The sequence below is a fragment of the Diabrotica undecimpunctata genome, chromosome 5 (genome assembly GCF_040954645.1).
Source record: "Diabrotica undecimpunctata isolate CICGRU chromosome 5, icDiaUnde3, whole genome shotgun sequence".
Taxonomy (NCBI): Eukaryota; Metazoa; Arthropoda; class Insecta; order Coleoptera; family Chrysomelidae; genus Diabrotica; species Diabrotica undecimpunctata.
Window position 1 is genome coordinate 59,280,065 of NC_092807.1, and position 19,916 is coordinate 59,299,980.

A 19,916-nucleotide genomic window follows, 5' to 3' on the forward strand; every position below is an offset into this window, starting at 1 on the left:
AACTTACGTTGCATTATCCAAATGACAGAGATGATGCCGGAAGTGATGTGGAAGACTAGTTCAATTACACTTTTCAAAGTATTGGCCGAGGTACACTATCTCAAAGCATGGATATTACAGATGTTTCTCGAAAAAATAACGAAAAAATACAGCAATTAAGAAAACAGTGTTGTCAAATACAACCTCAAAAAGAGAGGTTGCAGAAATTTTACAAGATTCTGAAAACAGACAAAAATCTTTGAAAAGAATCGTTGTAAAAATGTTAAAATAAATAATGTTTTATGAAATATTGTGTCCTTCATTGCCCAGCCTATGATATATCATACGTCAAAAAAAGATTATTTTTCAATGTCAATGTCAAACTAATTTTATTAAATGCATAGTCGTTTGAAAATTATTGCAAGATTATTACATTTTTAAATACAAATTAATGTAGTAGATGGCAAATAATTTGTAAGTTCTTATAAAACTAACCAGTTTGATTTCTTTGACTATAAGCATAAGCATCGATAATATTTATCAGTCTATTATATCGATGACTATAACCGATGTATCGGATTGATTCGATGCATCCATGATTATATCGAGCAAGCCTAACTGACAGTGACATTGTCCGGATATTTAACCTAACATTTCTTGAAGCAAAGTATATATTTTGGATTTCTGTTTATATTAAATATATAAATGGCTATCAATCAAATGAATAGACTTTTTAAAAATCTGTTACTTCAAAGTCATAAAACTGTACATGCTAGATCTCTATTTACATCAACACTGAATCTGAGAGATGTAGTGGATAGAAAGGAAATGCTAAGGTCTATGCCTGCAATAGATGAAGGAACACATGGAGAAAAATCGATTGATATTGATTCTTCCATTACCAAGTAAGAGAACAAAAATGAAATTTTGTCTATAATTTAGTTGAAAACTTCAAATAGCTTCAAAAGTACACATTTTACAGTGTTTTCAGTTTCACATTTGAGTAACAAGTAACAATCATAATCAGATACCGGAGGATCTAGATAATGACTACTGTAGTTTGACCTAGATATGATAGACTGAAAGTATGTAAATTTGCAACAAATTCAATACAGTTGTCTCTTAATCTCTGAAGATTTATGTCTCTTATTTACCTGGGCTCCTATAAACATTTATATTGACAATGATAATGACATAAATATCAGGCATTGACATTTATGATTTGCAAACGCCCTGAAATGACAATCAGCATTTAAGTGTAATATGTATAACTTACTCAATTTCAACTTTTTTCTATATATATTCCATACTTTTTTTCTATATATATTCCATACTTCAGTGTGAAGTTTTTTAGTTTTTGGAAAATCATTCGGAGATTTTATTAAGGACCACATAGGTGTTTATTGAAATTATGTTGTCTGTCCATTTGCACATCCATCTATTGTGAAGGATCTATCCTTGAAGGAAAAGTCCTAGTCTTTAAAGTTGGTACATGGGTTCCCCTTAAGTACTATTACATTCAAGAATTTTATTTGGTCCTCCAATACTCTTTATTATAAGGGGTTATTATTAAAGAAACAAAGAATTAATAAATTCAAATAAATATTTTCAATTTTAGGAGAGATATTTTTCCCACTATTGATACTCCAAACAAATTATTTAATGGAATTCCTTTTAAAGACCTACCAATTTTTAATATTAGAGTTACAAGGAATAATACCATTCTTTGTTTGAGTGATGCAAAAGGTAAGAAACTTTACTTATTAATTATATATTTTGTTTCCATAATCTTTATATTATGCTTTCTAAACAATCTAAACTAAACTTTTTTAAACATTCTAAACAGCAATTGACATTTATTGAATTGTAGTTAGACTAGGGTGAATCTATTTTGAGGTGGATGTAAGAGGTGGCATTCGGATTTTTGCAGAGAAAATTGTGTGATAACTTCAGTAATACTATTTGACTTATCCTCCCTCTAAAATAGTTCGGGAATATTAATAAATAAATTAAAATATTTAAAAATTACTCAAAACATCTTTTTTGTACTTTCCTTGCTTATAAATCCAACCAATTCATTTTTGAACAAAGTTGTAATAAAATAAAATAGTGACAATTAAATTTTCTAACATACAACTGGTTAAAAATAATTTAAGTAATTGATTACCCTTGCTGCAAAATAGCAATAAATACAAAAAAGAGGGGGAAACAAGCTTTCTCTTGTTCAATGTTTTTTAACCACTTAGATTGCATTTAGCACCGTTATACTTTGTCTAGTAAATCTTTATAACATATAAAACAGCATACCAAAATTCATTAAAATCAATTTGATAGATTTTACATTTTACAGCCTCAGGAATGTTTTAAAATTATAAAGATTTATTTGGATTATAAACAAATATAATATTTTGATAACTATTAGCTTAAATTAAATTCAGAAAACGGCATTGGAAAAGACTCGAGAAGACACTCCTTTTAAAAGAAAAAAGTTAAGCATTGGTTCCTGAGATACATGCAGTCAAAGTTGACCAGCATTTGTGACGAAGTTATAAACATTAGGATGATAACCTTTAAACTATTACCTTTTTCTTTTAGAGCCCTTTCTAGATAAGCATATCTTTAAGATATTTATAACATATATTATAATAATAAAAAGCATCGCTATTGTGCGTGAAAAATACCTGAAAAAATTAGGTTAACCCCTTAACGTACGTGCCCGTCTCAGACACGGGCGCGCCTTACTGGTAATTTTGTACGCGCTCGTCTGGGACACGGGCGCCAGTTAAATTTTACTCATCCAATTTTTAAAGTCTTGCGAAGCGGATATTTGTATAAAGAGACATATGTAAGCATATATCTAAATTATTTATCTATTATAAAATAGATGACTCAGTCAGTATTGAGTTACTTTAAAATATATTTATTATCTCATAACTTACAATTTGCAATCTTCACCATTGATAACCGATATTATTGTTGAAGTTTTGTTTTTATACAAGCCTTCTGTCTTGCCGGTGTAAAGTCATCTGATGTCGATATTTATTGTGTTTTTGCGTTTGAACTAATTTGTGCCTTATTTTAATCATATTATTATATTGTTTTGTAAGTAAATTTGGATATAATAATCGGTAGGTTAGAGTAATGTGTATATTTTTTGTTTTACTAAATTTCATTATAATTCATCTAAAATACCATATTGTGTGTGTGTGTGGGTGTGTGTATGTGTCTCAATAAAATATTTTGGATTATTTGTATTGTTCATATAAATCATACTACTATTTACCTATTTACAGTATTTCCTCTGCACAAAATTTTTAAATTTCAACGGATTTGCATATAAAAAGAGTGCGCCACTGTCATCTATAGTAAAAGACCATTCTTCTTCTTCAAGTGCCCTGTCCGTTGCGAACGTTGGCTATTAACATGGCAATTCTGATCTTGTTTGCGGCGCTTCTGAATAGTTCGACCGATGTGAGCCCGAACCACTTCCTCAGATTTTTGAGCCACGAGTGTCTTCTCCTGCCTGGCCCGCGCTTACTATCTATTTTTCCCTGGGCAATCAATTGCAGTAGACGGTACTTATCGTGTCTCAATATGTGGCCTAGATATTCAAGCTTTCTTTGTTTAATTGTATTCACGATTTCTTTCTCCTTTCCGATTCTTTGGATTACCTCTATGTTGGTGACATGTTGAATAATATATAATGCCAAAAGACCATTGGCATTATATATAAATAAATATATATATATATATATATATATATATATATATATATATATATATATATATTTAATATGCGTATATTATTAGTATATGTATTAAAACAAAAATAAATATTTCGCCTAACCCCCCAGGATAAGTAAAGGTTCTACGCTACTGAATATATATTTTTTATTTAATTAAAACAAAAACAAAACATTTTCACTAAAAAAAATTCGATCATTTTTTGACCATAACTTCAAAATTAATGTGTACCTTAGGACAGGAAAATCGCCATATGTTTTGTGGCCACACGCAGGATACTTCCAGCATTCTCATTGGTTCCCTGGAGTAGATCTGGTCGTTCAATAAGCGTTGGATGAGTTGTTTTGTAAAAACCTCTCTTTTTTGGGTTTCCCATTTATCATTTTCATCTTCAATCAGCTGACGGTTGATATCTTTAACAGGCGTCACGGGTGCAATTGAACTGCTTGATATTCTTGGTTTAGGTAGCAGCTCAGACAAATCAACAGAACAAAGTGGCTGTTCTGTGACTGCGTCAACTGACCTTGTAGTCTCTTTCACATAATTTTGTTCTTTTAAAATTAATGGATTGTTATTGTTATTCTTAGTTTTTGCAGCATTTTTTATCTCCATGGAATTTTTTGGTAACTTTTTCTCTATGCTTTCTAGTTTTTCCGATAGCAGCTTATTATTTTCCCCTAGGATTCGATTTTTACTTCTTAACTCACAAATTAGTTCATTTAGCAGATGAATGATCGTATTTTCCATGCCATCCCCACTATTTAAGGTTATGTTAGAATCAACAACAAATCACACGCGTTTCATCTAAAATTTGAAGTTTTCCGGCCCAATCCCGTGCCGTGCATGATTTATGGAAGGCTTTTCCACACTTTACATATATTATTGTGCTTATTTTCTTAGTTTTGCAACAAGTAAACTTGGTTTTTTCGCTCTCACTGTCGCGATCATCCTTATCGGACGCCATCTTTTTATTGATGATCTTTTTGTTGGTGCTGTTGAATATTGAATAATCAACAGAATGAAAACCGTAAACCATTTAATAAAGATAAGTCACGTCACTGGTAGATGGTAATTATTTATCTATCACTATCAATTTGTCCCAATCGCTTCAAGTTTTTTTTTGAAAGATAAAAACTAAAGCTTGTATTAATTATGCATATCTTGATATAACTTTATAAATTAATTGTTAATATTTACTTGTAAAACAACAGTTTTTTGGGAGCAATTGCTAATGACATCCTTCGAGGTTGATTGATTTTTAACTACTACATTGTCATATACTAGCTTTATCTTTTCTCTAAAATTTGTTTGTTGTAGGAATACCTAAACTAATAAGGTCTTGTGGAGTAGAAGGATTTAAAAATACTAAAAAAGGAACAAATATTGCAGCTCAAGCCACAGCCATTACAGTAGGAACAGTAAGTATGATCAATGAATATAGTTTTTCACAGCCAGTATTTGGTAATGGTACATTGTTTTTTGGGTCATGAGGCCAAATGACTCCTCTACATATAATCTACAATCTATATTCTATCAAAGCGGTCATATTATAGCGATCCTAACTAACTGTCAGTTAGTAGACTATTATGAGCGTTGCCATATCGCTTTTGATATCTGCCGCAGTTGCAGACGAAACGTCAGGGAGAAATAATTACCGACCACAGTATATAATCCCTGAAATCATTCCTAAAAAAGGTTCACCCATTAAATCTGCTTAGGAGTTTGATATACTTTGTAAAAGAAAATCATTTCTACCTTTTTTTAAATTGTAAAAAATTCTCACTCAATATTTTCTGCTATATTTACCTTGGCAGGGCAAGATTGAGGGTAAGAGAGGCCCTGGACGTAAACGTATATCCCGGCTGGCCAATCTTAGGAAATGGACTGGTCTAACGTCAACTGATCTATTTCGAGCAGCTGTAAATAGAATAAGATGGGTCAATATGGTCGCCAACGTCTCTAGAAGATAGGCACATTTAGAAGAAGATATTTGCCTTCTCATAAACTATCTGTCTGTTGTTAATTCAGCCTATCCTCACCTGTCTGATATCTACCAAACTAAGATATCTATAGATAGGCTGAATGAACAACAGACAGAAGTAAATTGTGATTTTTATTAAAGCAACATGATAACTTCAATATTTACAAAGAGATAAAACAACTGACAAATCCAATTAAAGATGATGTGCTCGGAAAAATTTCCGCGGACAGGTAAATAAAAATTAGCAAATCGGATTTATTATCAGATGTCGCTATTGCGTCCGTTTCGAAGCCATTTTAGTGTTGCTTCTTAAATACAGGAAAGATTTATTTTTCACGTTGAGAACGAACACCTATGAATAGCTGTTCTGATGAGCCTTATTAAGGCGAAATACGTATAAACAGATACATAGACGCTTTGTACGTGAAATCAAATCTTAACTGTCTTTTTCATCAAAAATTAGCAAGTTCTCGGGAAGAACTGCGTTGAGAATTTAAAACTCGACGTTTCGGCACCCATTTTGGAGCCATTATCATTATATATATATATATATATATATATATATATATATATATATATATATATATATATATATTGTAAAGACTACGACCGTCAATTTATATTTCTAAAGTATTCAACTAGTGAATTCAGAGGTTTAATCGGTCATTCAGGTTGGTAAATAAAAAAAGAAGTCAACTACTTCATAAGTTTATTGAAGACGTTTCGCTTTATATTTCTAAAGCTTCATCAGTTCTCTAAAATATAACAAATGACATTGAGTTTATAAGAAATACAGATATAGTTCATAACTTACAACTCAATATGTAGTATGTTATCGATGTTATCATATCTACTGTACACTTTACTCCTTATTTAAAACTAACTTAACCAAAAAAGAAAAAACAAAAAACAAAAACAAAAAACACACAAACTTTGCAGAAAATAATGTTCATATTCGTAGATATGAACTATGAATAGAATATCCATATCTACGAATATGAACATTATTTTCTGCAAAGTTTGTGTGTTTTTTGTTTTTGTTTTTTGTTTTTTCTTTTTTGGTTAAGTTAGTTTTAAATAAGGAGTAAAGTGTACAGTAGATATGATAACATCGATAACATACTACATATTGAGTTGTAAGTTATGAACTATATCTGTATTTCTTATAAACTCAATGTCATTTGTTATATTTTAGAGAACTGATGAAGCTTTAGAAATATAAAGCGAAACGTCTTCAATAAACTTATGAAGTAGTTGACTTCTTTTTTTATTTACCAACCTGAATGACCGATTAAACCTCTGAATTCACTAGTTGAATACTTTAGATATATATATATATATATATATATATATATATATATATATATATATATATATATATATATATATATATATATATATATATATATATATATATATATATATATATATATATATATATATATATATACAGGGTGAGTCATGAGGAACTTTACATACTTCTACAATATGTAGAGTCTCTCAGGGAGCATATCATGTGGACACTAAAAAATGTCAACTCCTCTTCTTTATTAACTAACAGGGTGATTTGTGTAATTGACCATTTATTTCATTTTACTGTAGTGTTTATACGGTCCATTTGATTTTTTTAATTTTTGCATGATACAGTACACTACTATCAAGCATTCGACTGGTATTAGCTAAACTAAAAAATTCCAGGACTGGCTTTGGAAAAATTAATTTAGGGATTCGTATTAAATATTACACCCTGTATATATTTTTTTTAAAATGCAATAAGTGATTTTCAAACTACATAAATAGCCAATGAAAACGACATAAGCGACAATGTTGTCGCACTTTTATTAAATTTTTAGTGAACGATCATATCTTATCAAAAATAGAACAACCATAATGAAGTATCAAATTATAAGGTAATTAATTTAAACAAATATTATAAATTTCAAACATTTTAATTGAAATGATAAACTGAGTCACTGCACAACAAAAAACAGTAACTACTAACAATAACGAAGAACAATTTAAAAAAAAAACTAAAAATATGTACATAGTTATGATAAACCCATAAATTAGAACTGGAAAAGATACAATAATGGTAACAAAATAAAAATAATTCAAAATAGATTTTCGAAATGGAACCCTGTAGCCTGTACACATTTTTGTTGCCGAATTGTTAATTGACGTATTGAATTACGGATACTCTGGGGATCGTTTCTAATAGTATTACAACAATGTATAATTCTATCAATTAATTGTTGTCGGTTATTAATATTCACTGCGTAAACTAGTTGCTTCAATCGTCCCCAAATATGGTAATCAACGGGATTGAAATCAGGGGATCTTGAAGGCCACGAAATAGGACCTGCACGTCCTATCCACCTGTTGCCATAAACATTATTGAGATGTTGTCTCACTGCCAGTAAAAAGTGTGGGGGTGCCCCATCATGCTGAAAATACATCCCTCGGATAGCAACGTTCGCGTTGGTAAGCAAATTCGGCAAAATATTTTGTAGAAAGTTCAAATAGACCTGCCCTGTTAAAGGATCATCAAAAAAGTGAGGACCTACTAATTGGTTATTTATGACACCAATCCACACGTTAACCGAAAACCTTAACTGAGAACGACGTTCTCGAATAGCATGGGGATTTTCTTCTGCCCACACATGTGAATTTCGTGAATTATTTATCATATCTCTGATAAATTGGGCTTCATCTGTAAATAGTGTCCTGTATAGCGTTGGTCGATTATTGTTAATCCATCTACAAAATTCCAACCTATCAATCTCATCTCCAGCATGTAGTCGCTGAACCATTTGAATGTGATATGGGTATAGATTATTTTTTTGTAAGACTCTACTTACTTTTGATTGAATAACATTGAGTTCTCGACTTATTTGTCTAGTGCTTATTGTAGGGTTCATAGTAACGGCGTCCATAATGTCATCTTCCTGCGCTTCATCTACATGTCGCTCTATTGTTCCACTAGGAAAAGTGCCATTTTCTCGCAAATAATTAAAAACTGACCCAAATGTTGGGTGACTGGGAGTTCGACGATTAGGAAATCTCCTGCGATATTCCTGCGATACAAGAGGTTTGACTTTTTAATCAATTTAATTTATTATTTGTCGAAAATAATGCCCCAATACGATCTATGAGTAAAAATTTAAAATTGAAAAACAATTGATTCTATCGTAGAGATAATACAAAGTGACAGTAAAGATGTTAATTTTCTACGTATTAGATTATGTTGTAGGAACTCATTTTAATTAAAATGTTTGAAATTTATAACATTTGTTTAAATTAATACCTTATAATTTGAAACTTCATTATGGTTGTTCTATTTTTGGTAAGATTTGATCGTTCACTAAAAATTTAATAAAAGTGCGACAACATTGTCGCATATGTCGTTTTCATTGGCTATTTATGTAGTTTGAAAATCACTTATTGCATTTTAAAAAAAATTTATACAGGGTGTAATATTTAATACGAATCCCTAAATTAATTTTTCCAAAGCCAGTCCTGGAATTTTTTAGTTTAGCTAATACCAGTCGAATGCTTGATAGTAGTGTACTGTATCATGCAAAAATTAAAAAAATCAAATGAGCCGTATAAACACTACAGTAAAATGAAATAAATGGTCAATTACACAAATCACCCTGTTAATTAATAAAGAAGAGGAGTTGACATTTTTTAGTGGCCACATGATATGCTCCCTGAGGGACTCTACAAATGGTAGAAGTATGTAAAGTTCCTCATGATTCACCCTGTATATATATATATATATATATATATATACAAGAATTACTGGATATTAGTGACTGTCGATATAAACAAACAACATAGTTTATTAGGGTCTGACTGCAACCCTAATAAACTGTGTTGTTTATATATATATATATATATATATATATATATATATATATATATATATATATATATATATATATATATATATATATATATATATATATCATCATCATCATCATCAGTGGTGCTACAGCTCTAGTTGAGCCTTGACCTTCCCCAGTCTATTTCGCCAGGTTCATCGCCAACCGTTGCCAATTTGCCGCGCTGATTTTCCTTGCGTCCTCGTCCACACCGTCCCTCCATCTCAGTCGTAGTCTGCCTCTACTCCTATTTCCCACTGGGACCGATAATAGAGTTCGTCTGGGTGGGTAATTTTCATTTGCTCTTGACACATGTCCAGCCCATCTAAGCCTACCTATTTTTATGAAGGATATTACATCTCTACCATTTACTATTTTTTTATACTTCTCGTACAATTCGAAATTATATCGCCTTCTCCAAATACCATTCTCACAGAATGCGCCCATTATTCTTCTTAGTATCTTCCTTTCGAAGACGAGCAGAAGAATATATATATATATATATATATATATATATATATATATATATATATATATATATATATATTTAATAGAAGAACTATAATGCCCTATATGACTGATGAATCAGTTAAGAAAGAAATATTTGCAGAAATGTAAACTAAAAGTGTTACTAAACAAATAAAATACACAAAAAAAATATTTACAATGAGTAATATTTTATTTTATTCAGAATAATATACCAATAATTTTTCAAGGCAGCTACAAAAATAAACCCAACATTATTTAAAAAAGTCTAAACATAGTTTCATAATTCTTGCAGTAATACAAGATTAACACAGTTCCCTAAAATTTAAAAAGAGAAATTCGGCTGTTATTTATTTAGATAAGAGTAAATATTATCATTATCAATCTCTCACAATAAGTTTAGGTAAGTGTGTATAAAAATATGTTTTTTTTTCAAATTTTATTTGTTGAATTAACTTCAACTTCAATGTCATGGAACGTTAGTTATTTCTAGTTGCTTTTTTTATTTCCTGCAAATGGGAATATAACAACTGCATAACAGGTGGTATATAAATTGTAAAATATTTTTAATAATTACCCTCTTCCAGTACATAAATTACATTTCAATTACAATTTTATTTTTTCGAAATAGAATTTATTTAACTATTATACTGTCAGAATTTGATATGCCTAAGGTAAAAACGCCACCCTTAGATGATTTTTTCATCCATTTAAATGCTGTTTGCCTACAAAATCGAGATCAAACATGTCAATTTTGAAGTGATGTAATTGTTTTTTTTTCTAATTTTGATGGTGAATGGTTGCCTCGTGTTCCTAATTCATATTTTCTAACCTTTTATATAGTCAAACCAACATCTAAACTTTTTGGTAGATTTAAATCTAGTTAACGTTCGCCATTATGGAGGACGAAATTCCTCCTGACCGGTCACCAGATCCGGACCCTAATATAAGTAAAAATCCGTCTCAAAACAATGCAATAGAAAAAGCAAACATTAAAGAAAAAAGTTTATATTCTGAATCAGATTTGGGTCACTTTGAGGTCTTTGTTCAGGGTAAAAATAGTAATGTGGATAACTGTCATATCCTAAGTATTGCTAAGACTATCTTTAATTTAAAACAGAAAGAGATTGTTAAGTTTGATAGAAAGGGAAAAAATAGAGTTGGGGTAGTATTCAACGACAGACAATCTGCCAATTCGTTTATCCTTAGGAAGGACTGGGAAGAATTAGGTTATGAGGTTTTCATTCCCACTCATCTTATTTCTTGTCAAGGTATTGTCAGATGAGTTTTTAAATCTTTGTCAGAAGAGGAAATTAAAATGTCAACTACTACTAATCTACCCTTTTGTAGAGTTATCTCTGTTAGAATAATGAATAGAAGGGTTATGCAAGATAATTCAGAAACCATTTTCATCCCTACAGGTACTATCTGTTTAACTTTTTCAGGAAGGAATATCCCCAAAGAAATTGAAATTTATGGTCTGCCTATGAGGGCGATCCCCTTTGTTAGTCCAGTTCTCCAATGTCATAACTGTCTTTTATATGGGCATTCTCTTTCTCAATGCAAGGGAAAAAACAGATGTGCTACATGTGGTGCAAATCATGATTCTACCTCGTTTGTAGGGTGTAGTAGGTTTTGTATGTTCTGTAAAACACAAGATCACGATTCTAGACATCCTGAATGTAAAGAAAAAAAAGTATAAAAGAGTATTAAGGAACTCATGTCGTTAGCCAACTTATCCTATTACGAAGCTAACCAAAACATTCCAAGGGAAACATCTAGCCCAAAGTTGAACATTAAGGATTTTCCTAATCTTGTAAATAATCTTTCCTCTGCAAATAGTATTTCAGTTCAAGAGAGGAGATCAGTTGCTACATCCCTGTCTTCAAATTCTGTTTCCTACAGTCAGATTACAAACTCCACTCCATCAAAAAGGAAAAGACCATTAAATGTAGGCTTTGATCAAAGTTCTCATTCAAAAATATTGAACAATCCTAATGGAAGATCCCCCAAAGAATCTCCTAGTCACTTTATCAATAATTCCCATACCCAAAGAGATTTAAATCAGGCTATATTAATGCTCAATCAAAATCACAGTGATTTAGTTATGACATTTATTGGTGAATTGATTAATAAAAATTAGAGTTCTCCTGAGGATCATGTTGGATTAAATGTAGAGATTGGTAATCATAAAAACAAAAGTGTATCACATAATGCTATAAGTACTAGTCAGGAGCGAGGAGGGATGGAGATATCTGGATCTGAGGACTAAGAATACTGATTACCCTCTCGTTAACCTGGTACACACCTGTTCTTAACATTTTATATTTTCAATCATCACGCCCCACTAACTATTATACAATGGAATATAAGATCTTATAACACCAATGTTGATAACTTAAAAGTCCTTACCAAGTCCTTAACCCATTACCAAAACATACTGGTCTTCCTTGGTCAACTCCATCAATAAACCTCTACTTATCATGGGTGATTTAAGTTGTAATCATAGAGCATGGGGAAGCTCAAGAGATAGTGTTAATGGCAGAAATATTTTGCAAACTGCAGAAGATCTTCAGTTAATTTTTCTTAATGATGGTTCCACAACAAGATTGATTTGTTCTGGTGGCAGCAAATCAGTAGTTATCTTATCATTGGCTTCGATAGATGTGGCACCTAAAATTAATGGACAGACTACCATTCCAGATACAGGATCTAGTGATCATTTTCCCATTCTATGTTATGTCGGCATCCCAACACAGAACTCTAATCAGGTTTCTAAAAGAAGAAATTTCAAAAAGGCTGATTGGTTTTCTTTCCATGAACAACTAGAGTTTATTTTCTCATCGTTTCCAATTGAGGACTATGAAATTTTTATCAAATATATATCATCAGTGTCAGACACATCAATTCCCGAAAAATAAGCTTTAGATCCTTTTGTAGCAAACTAAGTAGAAATACTCCCCTTAAAGATATTTGGAATAAAATTAACAAAGTTTCTGGTAGTAAATTGTCTATTTTATCTCAATTGCCACCTGAGGAGGTAGCCCAGGAAATTTTAACATCTCTCTCACCTATTTCTGGAGATTTTGAATTACTTTTCAGTCCTCTGCAGTATTCTGAGAATCCCATATCATTTGATGAATATCACAATATTCTTCTTTCTAAAACTGATTCAGCTTTGGGTCCTGATCAAGTTTCATACTCGTATGTTAAAAAATTTACCACACCCTGGATCATTACTCTTAATTCAATTCTTTAATGAATGTATCCGGAAGGGACAGGTTTCTATCTTGTGGAAACAAACGCTCATATTATCTATTGTTAAACAGGGAAAGGACAAAACTGACCCACTTAATTATAGGCCAATTGCTCTTTCTTCATGCCTTGGTAAAATGCTGGAAACATTAATTAAAAACAGAATTTAGTGGTTCTTAGAACATAATCATATTTTAAATCCATTGCAACTTGGTTTTAGAAGGGGTAGAGGTTGCATAGAATGCATCTCATTACTAAATTCTAAAATACTACAAGGATTTTCATTGAATCAATTTACTGTAGGACGTTTCCTAGATATTTCAGCAGCTTATGATAGTGTCAACATCTCTCTTTTACACTCTTCTTCTTTAGGTGCCGTCTTCTTAGCGAAGGTTGGCGATGACCTCTGCAAAGTCTTCCCTATTTTGGGCTTTCCTTATTAAACTTTGAAAGTCTAATCCTGTCCAATCTTTGATGTTGCGCAGCCAGGTCATTTGTCGTCTACCCGGGCCGCGTCTGCCTTCTATTTTCCCTTCTATAATAAGCTGAAGGAAGTTATAGCTGTCGTGTCTAAATATGTGTCCAAGATAAGACGTTTTACGCTTCTTGACAATTTCTGTGAGTTCACGTTCTCTATTCATACGTATTAAAATTTCTTTATTTCTAACGCGCTCGGTCCATGGAATTTTCAGCATACGACGAAATACCCACATCTCAAAGCTCTCTAAACGTCGTAACGAGCTGACTTTTAACGTCCAAGCTTCCACGCCATGTAATAGTACACTATATACATAACACTTTATCATGCGGTATCGTAGAGACAAATCAAGATTACGGGAAGTGAGTAACTGTCGCATCTTTAAGAAGGTGTTTCTTGCCTGTTCTATTTTACATTTAACCTCTTGTTCTTGGTCTAAGGTTTTATGTATCCAACAGCCTAGATACTTAAACTTTTTCACTTGTTCAACTAGATTGTTGTTGACTAGTATGTTTATAACTGGTGTGTGTTTTTTTTTGAAATTACCATTGTTTTGGTTTTTTTACATTCACCTTAAGGCCGTATAGTTCTCCTTCTCGCAATAGTTTGGTTAACAGAATTTGTAGTTCTTCTTCACTGCCAGCAATCAGTACTGTATCATCGGCATAACTGATATTGTTCACGATTTTTCCATTGACTTTTATTCCTTCATGTGCTTCATCTGGAGCATGTGCAAAGATGTCCTCTGAGTACAAGTTGAATACTAATGGTGATAGTATACAACCTTGTCTAACTCCTCTTTGGATGTTTATGGTTTCAGTATCACCCAATTCAGTTCTGACAGAGGCGTTTTGGTTCCAGTAGACTTCACGTATTGTATTAATGTCGTTTGGATTAAGATTCTTTTTTTTTTGCAAGCATTCTATTAGCTGATCGTGTTTGACTTGAAAACAATGAAACTGAATAAAGCTTCTCGAGTTCCTATACCGTTTCGAAAACCAGTGTTTTACACCCTAAACTAATTAAATATAACATTCCTATTCAACTAGCAAATGTCATTTATTCTATATTAAATGATCGTAGTATTTATGTAAAGGATAAAACTGGTCAAATTCTTGGTCCAAGAAAAACTTCATTTATTCCGCATAGGTACTCTGGACAACCCATACTGTGAATGTGGTCAAATTGAATCTCTGAATCATATTATCCTAGAGTGTCCAATAAACGTTTCTCAAAATTTTGACCTCTACAAAGAATTGGTTAAAACAAAACTACAAACTCCTATAGAGATTTGCTCTCTCCTATCCAACCTTAATCCTCAAAGACTAAATTTGTTAATTACTTTTCTTAATCTAGCCAAAATCAACCTATAATATATACAGGTTGGTCCTTAAGTAATTTCACAAAAAGAAACAGTAGATTCTACACTTTAAAATATTACGATTTAAGCCAAATTGCTTTAATAAAATGTTGATATTAAGAAAGTTAAGAAAAAAAGGTATACTTTGTAATAACTTCAAAACTCAACAGTTTTCGAGATAATCGCATTTTACAAATCAGCTGCATAATTCTGTTTTAAGGCAATTACTTCAGGCAACGAAGGAAAAATAGAGAAAAACATTAATACTTCTAAATTTTGGTATTAAATACCTTTAACTAAAATTAATACTTAACGAAATATTAAATAAAATAAATATATCAGGAGGGTAATTGGATAGGATTTGACAAAATAACAGAATACTGCGATTTTACATCAAACATTTTACGTTTTATGTTAAATTAAAGTCATAATCAAAACATTTTGTTTACAAACCAAATTAAGAAATAGTTAAACTAGATAACATAACATTTTGTCAAAGTAAGTGTTCGATATGTCCACCATTTTCTTTAATTAATTTTTCAATATATTCCATAAAAGATCGTCTCATATTAAATAGACTCATTGGTTCCAAAGAAACTGCTGCAGTATTTATTTCTTCCCATAGTTGGTTGCGAATGTTTATGGGATTCTTATACAAACGTTGTTTTAATGCGACGCATACTCCAAAATCAAGCGGATTAAATTCTGGGATACGTGGTGGCTATAATGTATAATAGATGAATATATTCTTTTGGATACATACCCATATCTTATGGTATATTATGGAACTACATCTTATTTGTCGTAGAGGTTAAACAATGTATTAAACTGTGATGTATCTCTTTCATTGGTTACTTATATACACACGGAATAACCTATCGATGACATTACTTATTTATATGATTATGTTACAGCTTACGAGTAACTATAATTACATCTCGAACAAATGAACTATTATCATTTACTAACGAACTAAAATTATGCTGACCTAAATTGCCTGCGTGTTTACTATATTTAAAACAATATCGGTTATTAGGCCAATGATGATGTTTTTGTAAAAATGCGTAAAAATGAGTTTTTAAGATTATATTTGTAGCAAAAGTATTATATGAAACAAGACACATGTGTTATTCAATACCTGTGCTTTAGTTTCTAATTGTCCTATTAAAAATGGGTAAACAATTTACGTAATGGATAATAAGTATTATCGTAAATAAATCGTAATATTTTAAAGTGCAGAATCTACGGTTTCTGTTTGTACAATTACTTAAGGACCACCCTATATATTCCTTTCTTATATTCTACTATAACATAACCTTACAAATTCCTCTCTTTTTTTAGACCTGGGTTCTCTGACTATCATCCTTTAGACTTTTCAAAACACACTTTGCAAGCTAATTTTGGGAGGGAAAATTATTGGTGAACTGATTAATAATCTTGGATACGCTGAAGACACTGTTATCTTATGCGATAGTGTTTAGTGCATTCAAGAGTTGTTGCATTTCGTAAACAGACCCATGTAGAGAGATGAGTCTAAAAATGAATGTTTTTATACTAAAACAATTTTTAATTGAAGGTGATTACTTGGCAACATCGCACTTAAAGCGACGAAATCTTATTCCACTTATCGACGTTGCAGGGACGTACCAAAATAATATTTTAATTATTTATTTAAACACAGTACAAAAATTTTATTGTTATTATAGAGAACCTAACACAGTACTTCAAAAAACAGAAACCTTTGCAAAATACTTATAGAATTACTGTGTGCTGTAAACGGTATATTTGTTTTTTTTTAAACTTAATTGAAAGTTTCTTGTGTTTATTTGTTTTATATTCCATATAAATTAAAATAAAGTAAGCTAAACTATTAGTATGTGAATGCGTGTATATAGTAGTGCATTTTTCAGTAAATTCTCGAAATATGAAAGGAAGATGGCACTAACTACTAAAGAGTTAATAGCTTTGTTAGAAGAAGACAGATTGTGAAAATGCAGATAAAACGTCCAAAGAAAAAACCAGGCAAAAATAGTAAATCCAAATTTGTCTCAAGTTGGGTACCAACAGATACTCCTTCGTACTCAGTAGTAATTCAACATCAGTCTGATTGATATTTAGACAATATAAAAGCGAACCATGGAGGCAAGTTTATATTGAAGTTTTTTCACTCTTTTTTGACAAACAAGTAATCGAGAGCATTTAATATTTTACAAATATTTATGCATCGCAGAATAACCGCCAAGATTTTGAAATGAATGACATAGATTTAAAAAATTTATTTTCATATGTATATTATCTGGTTCACACTGTGCTTCAAGTTGATATGTATTGATCGAAGGATGAGGATAAAGAAGTGCACATTATAAGAGACAGCATGAGCCGACATAGATTTCGTTTAATCAAACATGAAGAGAAGAGAATAGTGAAGAAACCGCTACATCAGTGTCAAACTTAGTACATGGACGGCAATCTAAATTTGCTTTACCAGATGAAACCAGATTCGACAATATTGACCACATTACAAAAAGAGATGATAGTGCAAAAATGTCGGATGTGTAAATGTAATGATATTTATTTACGTAAAAGGTGTAAAGTGCATCTACACCCAGAATGTTTCGAAAATTTTCACCTTAAAATTTAATTTACATTTAAGATGCGATCCTTTATTAAAAATTGTACTATTTTTCCTTGAAAATGAGAAAAAAAATCTTTTTGGTTGTAAATTAGTCTTATTTTATGTGTTTTTAATCCAATGTAATAAATTAATTGTTAAATTTATATAAAAATAATACTATAAAAAGAATAAACTTATTTCAAATTTTCTTTACTTACCTCAAAACTATTTTAAAGTTAATAATAAAAGTCTATTTAATGAATATATTCTCAAGAAATAGAACACACTACGACTACACATATAAAACGTGGAACGAATAAACTAAAATATCATATTTATCTCATTCCCATTCTTTCTAAAAACGTAAATATATATAGACCAGAGAAATATGATAAGTTTACCGATGCTTTAAACTATCCAATGAACTTGTCGAACTAAACGCTCGTGAATCGTACCAATTTGTATTGTTACGGGGGCAAATTTTTACGGGACTATCTTAATTTTTCACTTATTTACATGGGCGAAGCATACACAATAAAAATGACCCGGTAAGAATTTACTTCTGAGATTTTACATGGTTGCCGTTAGCACTTTGTTCAATTTGTAGATTAGTCACCTTTAATTGAAAATTGTCGGACTATAGGACAACATTTATGATTTCAGTCACCAAACTCACAATACTGCCCTACAGATAAATCAACAAAACATTAAGACAGTTACTAACTTTATATATTTAGGACGCAACATTGTAACTAGAGCCAAGTAAAGAGATCAAGTGCAGAATTGAAGCAGCTCGCACAACGTTTCGAAAAATGAAATATTTTCTGTGACCACAGCTTAAACCTAAAATTATGTCAAAGAATGATCAAATGCTATATTTTGTCAGTGTTCTTACACAACATGGCGACCTGAACTCTGAAGGCTGATACGATCAATCGTGTCTACCGGCAAATGCCGCTTGTATGTTAAAAACTATTATAATAAGAAAGATTTCATACCTATATTAGGGAATATTCTTCGAGAAGATCGATACAGAATATTTCAGCTTATCATGAAAGGTAAAATCAAGGGCCGCAGAGTAATTAGAAGGAATATGTCATGGCTCAAGAACATTCACGATTAGATAGAAATAAGCAGTGCTGCACACCTATTTCGATTAGGTGAAGATCTTGAAAAATTCACTAATGTAATTGCCAACGTTAGAGAGACCTAATATGGCACCGAAAAAGAATATACCTACCTCTTGAGTTTATTTTTCATTTTTGTTAAGAATACTATTTTAAATCATGAATGTGTTGCTTGTGTGAGTCCATTTCAAAAGGTAAAAGAAATAATAAATTAGACTTACTCACAATCAATTTAATTTAACTAATCAGACGACCGGTTTCGGTTTCTACAATATGCAAAGCATCTTCAGGTCACGATACAAAGTTAAATAAATGATAATAGAGTACCGGCATCATTTATTTAACTTTGTATCGTGACCTGAAGATGCTTTGCATATTGTAGAAAGCGATACCGGTCGTCTGATTAGTTAAATTAAATTGATTGTGAGTAAGTCTAATTTATTATTTCTTTTACCTTTTTTAATACTATTTTAATTTAAATAAAATGTTTTATTTCAGTTACATTTCCGTTTCTAATTGTATTGTCAAATGTAGAAAAAAATATGTTAGTTTATGAGTGTATTATTAAAAAAAGTTAAAATAGAAGAATGCATGAGAATAACCATAAAGATTAACCCAAAAATGTAAATAAGAATGGAGTAAGGAAAACGTACAAATTGTAAGATTGGCATTAAAAGTTTATTATTGCGAGTTAGAAATCTCTTGTTTTATTTATCCAGATACTGCGCAATGTAGCTGATCTGCTATAATCGTTTCCTTAAATTGTGTGTGTTTAAAGTCGTCGCTGCGCTTCGTATTAAATCTCATACTTCCTTACGTACTACGAAATAAGGTTGCATATCCGGCAATCGTTTTAGTTAGCGCGTAAATTTTGTTAGTCGTCTGACAAGTGTATTCGCATTGAGCACGTGTTATAGCTCTTCAGATTTTGTTTGGTTTTTATTCGTTTTTTCGTAATTCTTTTATTTTGGCTGTATGAACTTAGTTTAAAAGGTAAGTAATATGAAT

General features: G+C 31.1%; 1 protein-coding gene across 2 annotated transcripts in view; it reads left to right on the forward strand.

Annotated features, from left to right (window-relative positions):
• Positions 1-424: 424 nt before the first annotated feature.
• The window catches only part of mRpS11 (mitochondrial ribosomal protein S11), a 35,540-nt gene continuing 16,048 nt past the window's right edge, over positions 425-19,916 (forward strand). The window contains exons 1-3 of one of the 2 annotated variants that reach the window (XM_072531997.1): positions 425-453; positions 1,598-1,725; positions 5,041-5,141. In XM_072531997.1, the coding sequence (XP_072388098.1) occupies positions 440-453; positions 1,598-1,725; positions 5,041-5,141 (243 nt within the window). In that variant the 5' untranslated portion in view covers positions 425-439. Of the gene's footprint in view, positions 454-580; positions 885-1,597; positions 1,726-5,040; positions 5,142-19,916 lie in introns of those variants that run through there. The other variant, XM_072531996.1, reaches the window with a different exon arrangement.